The 15,749-nt window shown below is 46.8% G+C and overlaps 1 protein-coding gene across 2 annotated transcripts in view; it reads left to right on the plus strand.

Moving 5' to 3' along the window:
- LOC121282102 (gamma-aminobutyric acid receptor subunit gamma-4-like) overlaps positions 1-15,749 on the plus strand; it is an 885,955-nt gene that overhangs the window by 310,214 nt on the left and 559,992 nt on the right. For both annotated transcript variants that reach the window (XM_041195567.1, XM_041195568.1), the window contains exon 6: positions 14,662-14,799. In XM_041195567.1, the coding sequence (XP_041051501.1) occupies positions 14,662-14,799 (138 nt within the window). The remainder of the gene's footprint in view (positions 1-14,661; positions 14,800-15,749) is intronic.

Consider the following 15,749-nt stretch of genomic DNA (forward strand, 5'->3'; position numbering starts at 1 on the left):
CCACGCCTTTAACACTTTCTCCACCGCACTCTCAGGCAGCACATTCCGGACCTTAACCACTCGTTTGACTGTGTTTCCACCACACTCTCAGGCAGTGCATTACAGATCCTAACCACTCGATTGACCCAATCTCCACCACACTCTCAGGCAGTGTATTCCAAATTCCAACCATTCGATAGACCCTTTCTCCACCAGACTCTCAGTCAGTACGTTCCAGATCCTAACCACTCGGTTGACCCTGTCTCCAAAACTCTCTCACGAAATTCATTCCAGACCCTAACCACTCGATTGACCCTGTCTCCAAAACACTCTCACACAGTTCATTCCAGACCCTAACTACTCAAATTAACCCTGCATCCACCACACTCTCAGACAGTGTATTCCAGACCCTAACCACTCGATTGACCCTGTCTCCAACACACTCCCACTCAGTTGATTCCAGACCTGAAACACTCGTTTCACCCTGTATCCACCACACTCTCTGACAGTGCATTCCAGATTCTAACCACACGATTGACCCTGTCTGCACCACACTCTCAGGCAGTGCATTCCAGATCCTAACCACTCGATTGACCCTGTCTCCACCACAGTCTCAGACAATGCCATCCAGACTCTAACCACTTGATTTAGCCTGTCTCCACTACACTCTCAGGCCGTGCATTCCGGATCGTAACCACTCACTTGACTCTGTCTCCACCACACCCTCAGGCAATGCATTCCGTATCCCAGCCACTGAAATTACTATGTCTCCATCACACTCTCAGTCAGTGCATTACCGATACTAACAACTCGTTTGGCCCTACCAAACCATACTCTCAGACAGTGCCATCCAGACCCTAACCACTCGATTGACTTTGTCTCCACCACACTCTCAGACAGCGCATTCCAGACCCCAACCACACAATTGTCCCTCTCTCCAGCACTCTCTCAGGCAGTTCATTTCAGATCCTAACCACTCGATTGACCCTTTCTCCACCACAATCTCAGACAATGCCATCCAGACTCTAACCACTTGATTTATCCTGTCTCCATCACACTCTCAGACACTGCATTTCAGATCCTAACCACACGATTGACCCTATATCCACCACACTCTTAGGCAGTGCATTCCTGATCCAACCCACCCGTTTGACCCTGTCTCCTCCACACTCTCAGTTAGTGCCTTCCTGATACTTACTACTCGATTAATCCTGTCTCCACCACACCCTCAATCAGCGCATTCCGGACCCTAACCACGCCTTTAACACTTTCTCCACCGCACTCTCAGGCAGCACATTCCGGACCCTAACCACTCGTTTGACTGTGTTTCCACCACACTCTCAGGCAGTGCATTACAGATCCTAACCACTCGATTGACCCAATCTCCACCACACTCTCAGGCAGTGTATTCCAAATTCCAACCATTCGATAGACCCTTTCTCCACCAGACTCTCAGTCAGTACGTTCCAGATCCTAACCACTCGGTTGACCCTGTCTCCAAAACTCTCTCACGAAATTCATTCCAGACCCTAACCACTCGATTGACCCTGTCTCCAAAACACTCTCACACAGTTCATTCCAGACCCTAACTACTCAAATTAACCCTGCATCCACCACACTCTCAGACAGTGTATTCCAGACCCTAACCACTCGATTGACCCTGTCTCCAACACACTCCCACTCAGTTGATTCCAGACCTGAAACACTCGATTCACCCTGTATCCACCACACTCTCTGACAGTGCATTCCAGATTCTAACCACACGATTGACCCTGTCTGCACCACACTCTCAGGCAGTGCATTCCAGATCCTAACCACTCGATTGACCCTGTCTCCACCACAGTCTCAGACAATGCCATCCAGACTCTAACCACTTGATTTAGCCTGTCTCCACTACACTCTCAGGCCGTGCATTCCGGATCGTAACCACTCACTTGACTCTGTCTCCACCACACCCTCAGGCAATGCATTCCGTATCCCAGCCACTGAAATTACTATGTCTCCATCACACTCTCAGTCAGTGCATTACCGATACTAACAACTCGTTTGGCCCTACCAAACCATACTCTCAGACAGTGCCATCCAGACCCTAACCACTCGATTGACTTTGTCTCCACCACACTCTCAGACAGCGCATTCCAGACCCCAACCACACAATTGTCCCTCTCTCCAGCACTCTCTCAGGCAGTTCATTTCAGATCCTAACCACTCGATTGACCCTTTCTCCACCACAATCTCAGACAATGCCATCCAGACTCTAACCACTTGATTTATCCTGTCTCCATCACACTCTCAGACACTGCATTTCAGATCCTAACCACACGATTGACCCTATATCCACCACACTCTTAGGCAGTGCATTCCTGATCCAACCCACCCGTTTGACCCTGTCTCCTCCACACTCTCAGTTAGTGCCTTCCTGATACTAACCACTCGATTGACCCTGTCTCCAACACACTCTCACTCAGTTCATTCCAGACCCGAAACACTCGATTCACCCTGTATCCACCAAACTCTCAGACAGTGCATTCCAGATCCTAACCACTATATTTGACCCTGTCTCCACCAGACTCTCAGGCAGCGCATTACAGATCCTAATCACTCGATTGACCCTGTCTCCAACACCCTGTCAGACAGTGCATTCCAGATCCTAACCACTATATTGACCCTGTCTCCACCAGACTCTCAGGCAGCGCATTACAGATCCTAACCACTCGATTGACCCTGCATCCCTCACACTCTCAGGCAGTGCATTCCAGATCCTAACCACTCAAATGACCCTGTCTCCACCACACTCTCAGGCAGTGCATTCCAGATCCTAACCACTCGATTGACCCTGTCTCCACCTCATACTGAGGCCTTGCATTTCAGGTCCTAACCATTCGGTTGACCCTGTCTCCTCCACACTCTCAGGTAGTGCCTTCCTGATACTAACCCTCGATTGACTCTGTCTCCACAATACTCTCAGTCAGTGCATTCCGGACCCTAGCCATTCGTTTGACCCTGTCTCCACCTCACTCTCAGGCAGTGCATTCCAACTCATTACCACTCGATGACCCTGTCTCCACCACACTCTCAGGTAGTGCATTCCAAATCCTAACCACTCGATTGACCCTGTCTCCATCAAACTCTCAGACAGTGCATTCCAGATACTAAACATTCGATTGACCATGTCTCCACCACCCTCTAAGACAGTGCATTCCAGATCCTAACCATTCAATTGACCCTCTCCACACCACACTCTCAGTCAGCGCATTCCGGACCCTAACCACTCGATTGACCCTGTCTCCACCACACACTCAGCCAGTGCATTCCAAATCATTAACACTCGATGACCCTGTCTCCACCACACTCTCAGGCAGTGCATTCCAAATCCTATCCACTCGATTGACCATGTCTCCACCACACTTTAAGACAGTGCATTCCAGATACTAACTACTCGATTGACCCTATCTCCATCAAACTCTCAGACAGTGCATTCCAGCTCCTAACCAATTGATTGACTCTGTCTCCACCACACTCTCAAACTGTGTATTCCATATCCTAACCATTCGATTGACGCTGTATCCACCACACTCTCAAACAGTGCATTCCAGACCCTAACCACTCGATTGACCCTGTCTCCACCACACTCTCAGGCAGTGCATTCCGAATCCTAACCAATCGATTAATCTGTCTCATCCACACTCTCAGGCAATGCATTCCAGATCCTAACCACTCGATTGGCCCTGTCTCCACCAAACTCTCATGCAGTTCATTCCAGACCCTAACCACTCGATTGACCCTGTCTCCACCACACTCTCATTCAGTGCATTCCGGACCCTAGCCATTCGTTTGACCCTGTCTCCACCTCACTCTCAGGCAGTACATTCCAACTCATTACCACTCGATGACCCTGTCTCCATCACACTCTCAGGTAGTGCATTCCAAATCCTAACCACTCAATTGACCCTGTCTCCATCAAACTCTCAGACAGTGCATTCCAGATACTAAACATTCGATTGACCATGTCTTCACCACCCTCTAAGACAGTGCATTCCAGATCCTAACCATTCAATTGACCCTCTCCACACCACACTCTCAGTCAGCGCATTCCGGACCCTAACCACTCGATTGACCCTGTCTCCACCACACACTCAGCCAGTGCATTCCAAATCATTAACACTCGATGACCCTGTCTCCACCACACTCTCAGGCAGTGCATTCCAAATTCTATCCATTCGATTGACCATGTCTCCACCACACTCTAAAACAGTGCATTCCAGATACTAACTACTCGATTGACCCTATCTCCATCAAACTCTCAGACAGTGCATTCCAGCTCCTAACCAATTGATTGACTCAGTCTCCACCACACTCTCAAACTGTGTATTCCATATCCTAACCACTTGATTGAAGCTGTATCCACCATACTCTGAAACTCTGTATTCCCTATCCTAACCATTCGATTGACGCTGTATCCACCACACTCTCAAACAGTGCATTCCAGACCCTAACCACTCGATTGACCCTGTCTCCACCACACTCTCAGGCAGTGCATTCCGAATCCTAACCAATCGATTAATCTGTCTCATCCACACTCTCAGGCAATGCATTCCAGATCCTAACCACTCGATTGGCCCTGTCTCCACCAAACTCTCATGCAGTTCATTCCAGACCCTAACCACTCGATTCATGCTGCATCCCCCACACTCTTGGACAGTGTATTCCAGATCCTAACCTCTCGATTGACACTGTCTTCACCACACTCTCACGCAGTTCATTCCAGACCCTAAACACTTGATTCACCCAGTATCCACCACACTCTCAGACTGTGCATCCCAGACCCTAACCATTCAATTGACCCTCTCCACACTACACTCTCAGCCAGTGCATTCCAAATCCTAACCACTCGATTGACCCTGTCTCCATCATACTCTCAGTCAGTGCATTCCGGACCCTAACCACTCGATTGACCCTGTCTCCACCTCACTCTCAGGCAGTGCATTCTAAATCATTACCACTCGATGACCCTGTCTCCACCACACTCTCAGGCAGTGCATTCCAAATCCTAACCACTCGATTGACCCTGTCTCCATCAAACTCTCAGTTAATGCATTCCAGATACTAACCACTCGATTGACCCTGCCTCCACCACACTCTCAGGCATTGCATTCCAGGTCCTAGCTACTCGATTGACCCTGTCTCCACCACGCTCTCAGGCAGTGCATTCCAGCTCCTAACCACTTGATTGACTCTGGCTCCACCACACTCTCAAACTGTGTATTCCATATCCTAACCACTCGATTGACCCTGTATCCACCACACTCTGACACTGTGTATTCCATATCCAACCACTCGATTGACGCTGTATCCAACACACTCTCAAACAGTGCATTCCAGACCCTAACCACTCGATTGACCCTGTCTCCACCACACTCTCAGTCAATGCATTCCAAATCCTAACCAATCGATTAATCTGTCTCAACCACACTCTCAGGCAGTGCATTCCAGATCCTAACCACTCGATTGACCCTGTCTTCACCACACTCTCACACAGTTTATTCCAGACCCTAAACACTCGATTCACCCTGTATCCACCACACTCTCAGACTGTGCATTCCATATCCTAACCACTATATTGACACTATCTCCACCAGACACTCAGGCAGCACATTACATACACTAACCACTCGATTGACCCTGCCTCCATCACACTCTCAGACATTGCATTCCAGATCTTAACCCCTCAAATGACCCTGTCTCCACCACACTCTCAGGCAGTGCATTCCTGATCCTAACCACTCGAATGAGCTTTTCTCCACCGCAATCTCAGGCAGTGCCTTCCAGTTCCTAACCACTATATTGACCCTGTTTCCACTACATTCTCAGGCAGTGCATTCCAGATCCTAACCACTCGATTGACCCTGTCTCCGCCACACTCTCACACAATTTATTCCAGATCCTAACCACTCGATTGACCCAATCTCCACCAGACTCTCAGTCAGTGCATTCCAGAGCCTAACCACTTGATTGACCACATCTCCTGCACACTCTCAGGCTGTGCATTGCAGATCCTAAACACTCGTTTGACCCTGTCTCCAGCACAATCTCAGACAGTGCCAATCAGATACTAAACACTCGATTGACCCTGTCTCCGCCACAATCTCAGGCAGTGCATTCCAGATACTTACCACTCGATTGACCTTGCCTCCACCACGCTCTCAGGCAGTGTTTTGCACATCCTAATCACTCGGTTGACCCTGTCTCCATCACACTCTCAGGCAGTTCATTCCAGATCCTTACCACTCTTTTGACCCTCTCTCCAGCACTCTTTCAGACAGTGTATTCCAGATCCTAATCATTCAATTGTCCCTCTCCCCACCACACTCTCAGGCAGCGCATTACAGACCTTAACCACTCGATTGACCCTGTCTCCATCACACTCTCATACAGCGTATTCCATATATTAACCACTTGATTGACCGTGCCACCACCACACTCTCAGGCAGTGCATTCCAAATCATAACCACTCGATTGACCCTGTCTCCGTCACGCTCTCAGGCAGTGCCTTCCTTATACTAACCACTCGATTGACCTTGCCAGCACCACATTCTCTGACAGTGCATTCCACATCCTAACCACTCGATTGACCCTATCTCCACCACACTCTCAGGCAGTTCATTCCAGATCCTAACCACTCGATTGACCCTGTCTCCACCACACTCTCAGACAGTGCATTATGGGACCAAATCACTTGCTGTGCAAAAAACATTTTCCAGATGTAACCATGTTTTCTTTTTCCAATCGCCTTAAAACTGTTTGTTCTGGTTCTCAACCCTTCCACCACTGAGAATAATTTCTCTCCAGCTACTCTTTCCAGAATCTCATGTTTTTTAACACCTTTATCAAATCTCTTCTCCTGGAAGGAGAACGACCCCTGTTTCTCCAGCCCATTCTTGATCTTGAAATGCCTCATGCCTTGAACTAGTCTCATGATGTTTTTTTTTTCTGCACCCTTTCTAAAGCCTTCACATCCTTAATGTGCTGCTAGTTCCCTTGCGCCTGCACCCTGTTTAAAATTACACCTTTGTTTTATATTGCCTCTTCTCATCCTACCACAATATATCATGTTATATTTCTCTGCATTAAATTTTATCTGTCATCGGTCTGCCTACCCCACCAGCCTGTTTATTACCTCTTGGGGCAGGATTTTTAGCTCGGTGAGTGGGAGCTGTCGGCGGGTCCGGGAGCAGGTGGGGAATGAATCATCGCCCGCTATCAGTCGGACCACGATTTCACGCTGTCTGGCCAACTAACGGCCAACCAGCATGAAACACAACCTGAAATGCTCAGCGCTTCCGGGATGGGAGTGGGAAGAGGGCAGGCGCTGAAGTGAGCACAGACATGTGGGAGTGCTCACTGAAAGCCCCCTGAAGGCAGAGAGCTGCGTCAGGGAGCTGAAGAGTTTACATGCAATAAAAACAGGTTTTAAAATCCAGAGAAAATTCCCATGCATCAGAATCACCTGAACATATACAAGATGAAATTTCTGTTCATGCATTTTAAAAAATTTAATAACGGAAGCCTCATCCTTCCCATAGATGAGGTTTCCTAAAAATTGCAAAGGCCCGCCCGCCAAACATAACATTGGACCAGCAACGAAAAATCTCCGATAATTACAACTTTAATGACTTTAAAAGGCCTCTTAATTGTTATGGGCACGCTTCCGACTCTCGCGCATGCCCACTAACCAAAGTATCGCACGAGTGCGCAATGAAGCAGAGACACTCGCCAAGCAACATCACATACTATTTCACAGCGAGCGAAAAATTCTGCCTTTATAGTCTTTCTCTGTCCTCCTCACAGTCCACAATGCTTTCAAGTGTTGTGTCTTCTGCAAATTTTTAAATTGTGCCCTGTACACCCTGGTCTAGGTCATTAATATAGATCAAGAAAAGCAGGGTTCCTAACACCAACCCCTGGGGACCCCACTTTCAACCTTTGTCCTGTTTGAAAGACAACCATTCATCTGCACTACTCTCTCTTTCCTGTCACTCAGGTGACTTTACATAAGAATACAAGAACCAGGAGCAGGAATAGGCAATTCAGCCCCTTGAGCCTTCCCCACCATTCAATACAATCATGGCTGATCTCATTTCGGCCCCAACTCCAATTTCCCACCCTCTCCTCATAACCTTTCAACCTGTTACTAATTAAAAATCTGTCTATCTCCTCCCTAAATTTATTCAGCCTCCCAGCATCCACTGCATTCTGAGGTAGTGAATTCCACAGATTCACAACCCTTTGAGAAAAGTAATTCCTCTATCAAGCACAAAAACAAAAATACCTGGAAAAACTCAGCAGGTCTGACAGCATCTGTGGGAAGGAATACAGTTGACGTTTCGAGTCCATATGACCCTTCATCAGAACTAAGACATATAGAAATGAGATTAAATATAAACTGGTAGAGGGGGGTGGGACAGGTACAGCTGGATAGAGGGCCAGTAATAGGTGGAGGCAAAGAAGAAATTGTCAAAGATGTCATCGACAAAATGACAAAGGGGTGTTGACGGTCATGATATTATCTAAAGGATGTGCTAATGGGGACATTAAGGGTAGCCCGAGTGACAGATGGCTCTAGTGGGGGTGGGGTGGGGGGGAAGGGATTGAAATGGGCTAAAAAGTGGAGGTGAAACAATTATGAAATAAATTTAAAAATAGCAGGGAAAAGAAAAATATATATTTTTTTTAAATTATAAATTATTAGAAAAAGGGAGATCGGAAAGAGGGTGGGGATGGAGGAGACAGTTCATGATCTGAAATTGTTGAACTCAATATTCAGTCCGGAAGGCTGTAAAGTGCCTAGTCGGAAGATGAAATGCTGTTCCTCCAGTTTGCAATGAGCTTCACTGGAACAATGCAGCAAGCCAAGGACAGACATGTGGGCAAGAGAGCAGGTTGGGGTGTTGAAATGGCAAGCGACAGGGAGGTCTGGGTCATGCTTGCGGACAGACCAAAGGTGTTCCGCAAAGCGGTCACCCAGTCTGTGTTTGGTGTCTCCAATGTAGAGGAAACCGCATTGGGAGCAGTGAATGCAATAGACTAAATTGAGGGAAGTGCAAGTGAAGCACTGCTTCACTTGAAAGGAGTGTTTGGGCCCTTGGACGGTGAGGAGGGAGGAAGTAAAGGGGCAGGTGTTCCATCTTCTGCAGTTGCATAGGAAGGTGCTGTGGGAGGGCGTTGAGCTGTAGAGGGTGATGGAGGAGTGGACAGGATGGAACAATCCCTGTGGAAAGCCACCGGGGGCTAAAGGGACGATGTGTTTGATGGTGGCATCATGCTGGAGTTGGCAGAAATGACGGAGGATGATCCTTTGAATGTGGGGTGATAAGTGAGGACAAGGGTGACCCTATCATGGTTTTGGGAGGGAGAGGAAGGTGTGAGAGCGGATGCGTGGGAGATGGGCCAGACACGGTTGAGGGCCCTGTCAACCACCTTGGGTGGAAAACCTTGGATAAGGAAGAAGGAAGACATGTCAGAGGAAATGATTTTGAAAGTGGCATCATCAGAACAGATGCAACGGAGATGAAGGAGCTGAAAGAATGGGATGGAGTCCTTACAGGAAGCGGGGTGTGAGGAACTGTAGTCGAAGTAGTTGTGGGAGTCGGTAGGCTTGTAATGAATATTGGTGGAGAGTCTATCACTAGAAATTGAGACTGAGAGGTCAAGGAAGAGAAGGGAAGTGTCAGTGATGGACCACGTGAAAATGATGGAGGGATGGAAATTGGAAACAAAATTAATAAATTTTTCCAGATCCAGGCGAGAGCATGAAGCAGCACCGAAGTAATCATCGATGTACCGGAGAAAGATTTGTGGGAGGGGACCTGAGTAGGACTGGAACAAGGAATATTCCACATTCCCCATAAAGAGACAGGCATAACTGGGGCCCATGTGGGTACCCATAACCACACCTTTCAATTGGAGGAAGTGAGGCAAGTTTAAGGAGAAATTGTGCAGTGAGAAAACAAGTTCAGCCAGTTGGAGGAAAGTAGTGGTGGATGGGGATTGTTCGGGCCTCTGTTCAAGGAAGAAGTGGAGAGCCCTCAGACCATCCCAGTGGGGGATGGAGGTGTAGAGGGATTGGATGTCCATGGTGAAGAGGAGGCAGTTGGGGCCAGCGAACTGGAAATTGTTATGATGTAGGGCGCGAGAAGGATCGCGGATGTAGGTGGGAAGAGACTGGACAAGAGGAGAGAGAATGGAGTCAAGATAGCAAGAAATGAGTTCCGTGGGGCAGGAACAAGCTGACACGATCGGTCTGCCGGGACAGTCCTGTTTGTGGATTTTGGGTAGGAGGTAAAAGCGGGTCATCTGAGGTTGGAAGACTATGAGGTTGGAAGCTGTGGAGGGAAGATCTCCAGAGGAGATGAGGTCAGTGACAGTCCTGGAAACAATGGCTTGATTTTCAGTGGTGGGGTCATTGTCCAGGGGGAGGTAGGATGAAGTGTCTGTGAATTGACGCTCAGCCTCTGCGAGGTAGAGGTCAGTGCGCCAGACAACAACAGCACCATCCTTGTCAGCGGGTTTGATGACAAAGTCAGGGTTGGACCTGTGAGAACAGAGTGCAGCAAGTTCAGAAAGAGACAGGTTAGAGTGGGTGAGAGAAGCAGAGAAATTGAGACGACTGATGTCACGCCGACAGTTCTCAATGAAAAGATCAAGAGCAGGTAAAAATCCAAATGGACAGGTCCAGGTGGAGGGAGAATATTGGAGGCGGGTAAAAGGATCCTTTGAACAGGGAGAGGATTCCTGTCCAAAGAAGCGAGCATGGAGACGAAGGTGGTGGAAGAAGAGTTCAGCATCATGCCGAGCCCAAAATTAATTGAGGTGAGGGTGTAAGGGCATGAAACTGAGTCCTTTGCTGAGCACTGAACGTTTAGCATCAGAGAGGGGAAGGTCAGAGGGTATGGTGAATACACGGCTGGGACAGGGATTGGAAGATGGGATGGGGACAGAGGGATGGGCAGGGGTGAAGGGTCCTCGATGGGCATTGGTGTCGATGAGTTGTTGGAGGTTGCGTTCCTTTGCATCTGAAAGAAAGAGACAAAGTTTCTTGTTGAGGCGTCGGATGAGACAAAGAATAAAATGAAACTGGGGGCAGGACAGCTTAGAAATAGCGTGGGTCAGTGCTGCTGGAGGGGGAAGTCGAGTGTGTTCATATGGCGGTGCATGGCACTGAGTGTGGATCTCAGGCTGCGATGAAAACAGCAGTCCAAGGAGCGTTGTATGTCCTGGAAATCCAGTTGGAATCCACGTGGGGTAAGTCGGAGACGGAGACAGTCACTGAGGAAGGAAATATGGCTGTGAAAGCGAGTTTTAGTAAACACCTTGTCAAACACCAGGAGAGAAATGGAAAGCAATGAAGGTGAACAGGGCAAAAGAGACAGGCAGAAATCCTGTCAGAGAGAAGAGCAATACTTCTTCAAGGTAGACTTTCCTTGAAGAGAAGTGGCAGTCAATTAAACACTAAGATAAAAGCAAAAAACTGCGGATGCTGGAAATCTAGAACAAAAACAAAAATATCTATAAAAAATCAGCAGGTCTGACAGCATCTGTGGAGAGGGATACAGTTGACATTTCGAGTCCATATGACCCTTCATCGGAACTAAGACATATAGAAATGAGATTAAATATAAACTGATAGAAGGGGGTGGGACAGGAGAGCTTGATAGAGGGCCAGTGATATGTGGAGGCCAAGAAGAGACTGCCAAAGATGTCATAGACAAGAGGACAAAGGGGTGTTGACGATGGTGATATTATCTAAAGGATGTGCTAATAGGGACATTAAGGGTATCAAGCAGGACAAGCTAATGGCAGATGGCCCTAGTGGGGGTGGGGTAGGAGGAAGGGATTGAAATGGGCTAAAAGGTGGAGATGAAACAATAGATCAAAATAAATTTAAAAATAGGAGGGAAAAGAAAAGTTTATTTGTTAAAAAATAAATTATAAATTATTGGAAAAAGGGGGGATCGGAAAGGGGCTGGGGATGAAGGAGAGAGTTCATGATCTGAAATTTTTGAACTCAATATTACGTCCGGAAGACTGTAAAGTGCCTCATCTATCATGCTGCTACTTTTATTCCATTGGCTTCATCCTTGCTGGAAAACTTATCATGTGGCACCTTTTCAAATGCCATTTGGAAATTCATGCACACCATACCAACCACATTGCCCTCATCAACTGTTCCGGCATCAAAAAAGTCTATCAAGTTGGTTAAACACAATTTGCCTTTAATAAACCCATGCTGGCTTTCCTTAATTAATCCACCCTTGTCCAAGTGACTGTAAATTATGAACAAGGATATAACATCTGCAGCTCTCCGGTCCTCTAGCACCAGCCCTCTATCTAAGCAAGATAGGAAGATTATGGCCAGTGCCTTCTCAATTTCTACAGTTTTTTCCATCAGTACCCTCATCTGGATCTGATCCAGTCCTCGTGATTTATCAGTCTTAAGTGCAGGCAGCCTTTCTAATATCTCCTCTTTACCACTTTTCAGTTCATCCAGTATCTTAACTATTCTTTCTCTATGATTTTGGCAGCATCTTCTTCCTTGATAATGACCAGATGCAAAGTATTCATTCCATACCTCAGCCATGCCCTCTGCTTCAATGCATAAATCCCCTTTTTGGTCCCTAATCAGCCTAGCTCTCATATTTACAACTTTTTTACTATTTATATGTCAATAGAAGACCTTTAGATTTACTTATATGTTAGCTGCCAGTCAATTCTCGCACTCTTTCTTAGCTTCTCTTATTTGCTTTTTCACTTCCTCTCTGAACTTTCTTTTTTCAGCTGCATTCTTACTTTTACTATCCACCTTTCTCTCCTTCCTCTTACTCTCTATCTCATTCAATATCCACGGAGCTCTGGCTTTGGTTGGACTACTTTTCTCCCTTGTGTGAATGTACCTGGACTGTACCCAAACTAAAGGCAGCCTGGCACAGTTCAGTTCTTTACAGGTTAGCCTGCCAATCTTTACTTCCAATTTGCTTGGGACGGATTTATTCTCACTGCACTGAAATTGGTCCTTCTCCAATTAATTAATTTACTCTGGGTTGTTCCTTGTCCTTATCCATAGCCAACCTAAATCATATGATATTATGATGGCTGTCCCTAAATGTTCCTCTACTGACCCTTGATCCACTTCACCCACCTCATACTCCAGAACCAGATACAGCAATGCCTCCTTCATCATAGAAATGGTAACATATTGATTTAGGAAATAGTCCTGAACACACTTCAGAACCCTTGCCTTTCTTTGCCCTTCACGCTATAACTATCCCTGTCCATGTTAGAATAATTAAAGTCCCCCATTATCAATGTAGTTTAGCACATCATTGTAATTTCCTCACAAATGTGCTCCTCTATGTATTTCCCACCAGTTGGAGGCCTAAGCAATACATGTGGTAATGTAACAGTAGCTCTATTCCTTAACCAGGGCTCCTCTCTGCAACTTTCAGCCAAATATCAAGCTCACTCTCATCTCTGGAATCCAGCTCTCTCTTGTCCATGTTTGGACCAATGTTAATGAATGGTTCGTGTCCTCAAAGTGTTTGATGGGACAATGTAGACAATGCTTTACTCTATATCTAACCCTGTGCTGTCCCTGCCCTGGGAGAGTTTGATGGGGACATTGTAGAGGGAGCTTTACTCTGTCTCTATCCCTGTGCTGTACATGTCCTGGGAGTGTTTGATGGAGACAGTGTAGAGGGAGCTTTACTCTGTATCTATCCCCATGCTGTACCTGCCTTGGGAGTATTTGATGGGGACAGTGTAGAGGGAGAGTTGCTCTGTATCTAACCCAGTACTGTACATGTCCTGGGAGTGTTTAATCGGACAGTGTAAAAGGGGTTCTGATTTAATTTGTGCTGTTTTTATTCTGGGAGAACATTGTTTTCCAGATTTAGTACGATCATGCCGCAGGTTGACCAGTCTAAGCCATGGCTCAGTGGGTAGTGACTTTACCTTGGATTTAGAAGGTCATTAGTTGTAGCCTCACTGTTGCCTCAGATATGAGCCTAAGATCCAAATTCTCACTCCAGTGCAGTCCTGGATTATTGGAGTTGCTGATTTTCAGATGAGACCTTAACCTGAACGCTATCTGCCCTGCCAGAGCAAAAAAAGAGTAAAAACTTGGAAATAAGAATACTGGTCTGAACTGGCCTTGCCTATCTTAAAATAGAACACTAGTAAAAACTGGGAAATAAGAGCACTGGTCCGAGCTGCTTTTTCCTTCTGGCCTTTGTAGTGGATGTAAATGACCTGACAGCAATGAAAAAGAGCCGGGGTGTTCTCCTTCTGTGTCCTGGCCATTATTTGTCTCCCAAGCAACATCACTAAGACAGATTATTTGGTTATTATCACATTGCTGTTTGTGGGATCTTGCTGTATGCAAATTGGCTGGCATGTTTCCTACATTAACAAAGGTGACAGTTCAAAAGGACTTGATTGGCTGTAGAGTGCTTTGAGGCATCATAAGAAGATGGTATAGAAATGCAAGTTCCTGAAATGTTCAAAAAGTCATTTAAAATGAGTATGGAGCCTCCTTCTTTGGGCAGTGATTGTGCCTAACACTGATGGAGCACATGTTCCTGAGAGTGTGCTGTCGTCTGTTTAGTGACTGTTTTGTTGTGCCTGCAGATGGATATCCCAGAGATGAAATAACGTATAGATGGAGGCAGTATTCAATAGAAGTGGCGCACCAGCGATCTTGGAGACTTTACCAGTTTGATTTTGTTCGCCTCAGGAACACGACAGAAATCCTCAAAACAACAGCAGGTGAGGACCATTTGAACGTTGTGCTGAGCGTTTCAGACTTGCCTCATTTGAGCCATGAGCTGGGAATGTGTCCATTATGAGTCACTGAATTTAATCCATACAGACGGTCTGCAAGGATCAATCCCACCTGCCGCAGGGACCTGAGAAGCTACAGGCACCAACACTCCTGGATTGTGGAGTAAATTGAGAAACACCCCTATCCTTGTGCCAGAGGAGACACAGCCAGCATTCTAGGCTGAGACCATTGTGGCTCACAATAGACAGAAATGACTTTGAATCAACAAATGGTATATATCATATTAAATTAGAGCGTGTTACTAATAACGTGGAGCTGTGCACCAAAATACAGGAAAACCAAAACAGACTTGTAGAGTGGATCAAAGACAAGTGAAAGTCAATACTGTGAAATGTCCGGTGTCCATCACGGTTGGGGGAATAATAAGGAAGCCACCTTTCCCTTCGAAGGAGAATCTAACTGGGGCAGAGAGCAAAGAGATGTGAGAGTATAGCTCCATAAATCACTAACAGCAGCGACACAAGTTGGTAAGAACCTAAAGAGCAGAGTCTTACCAACTTTCACATTTTTATACCATCAGGACCAAAAGGGGGTTACGAACCCAATGGTGTCAGTTGGCTGCACAGCATTGGGATTTTAGGGAGGTGGCCAATTGAGAGGCCATCTCCACATTCACTGTCCAATTAAGGATGGTCGAGCTGGGGTGCAGGGAGGGAGGATGAGGTGGTTCCTGAGATACGAGGTCCAATCAGATACCCCAAATTATTTGAAGACCCGCAGAGGTCAGGTAGAGGGCATCTGAACAAGGGGACACTCTCTGAAGTCAAATAGCAATTTAGAAATAAAGAATGGCCACAACTGTCAGGGCTATCATTCTGGAGGTGGTACCCCTCCACGGGGTTTCTTGTGGCTGTGACTGTAGCTCTGGCCTCAG

The sequence above is a fragment of the Carcharodon carcharias genome, chromosome 9, assembly GCF_017639515.1.
Source record: "Carcharodon carcharias isolate sCarCar2 chromosome 9, sCarCar2.pri, whole genome shotgun sequence".
NCBI classification, from domain to species: Eukaryota; Metazoa; Chordata; class Chondrichthyes; order Lamniformes; family Lamnidae; genus Carcharodon; species Carcharodon carcharias.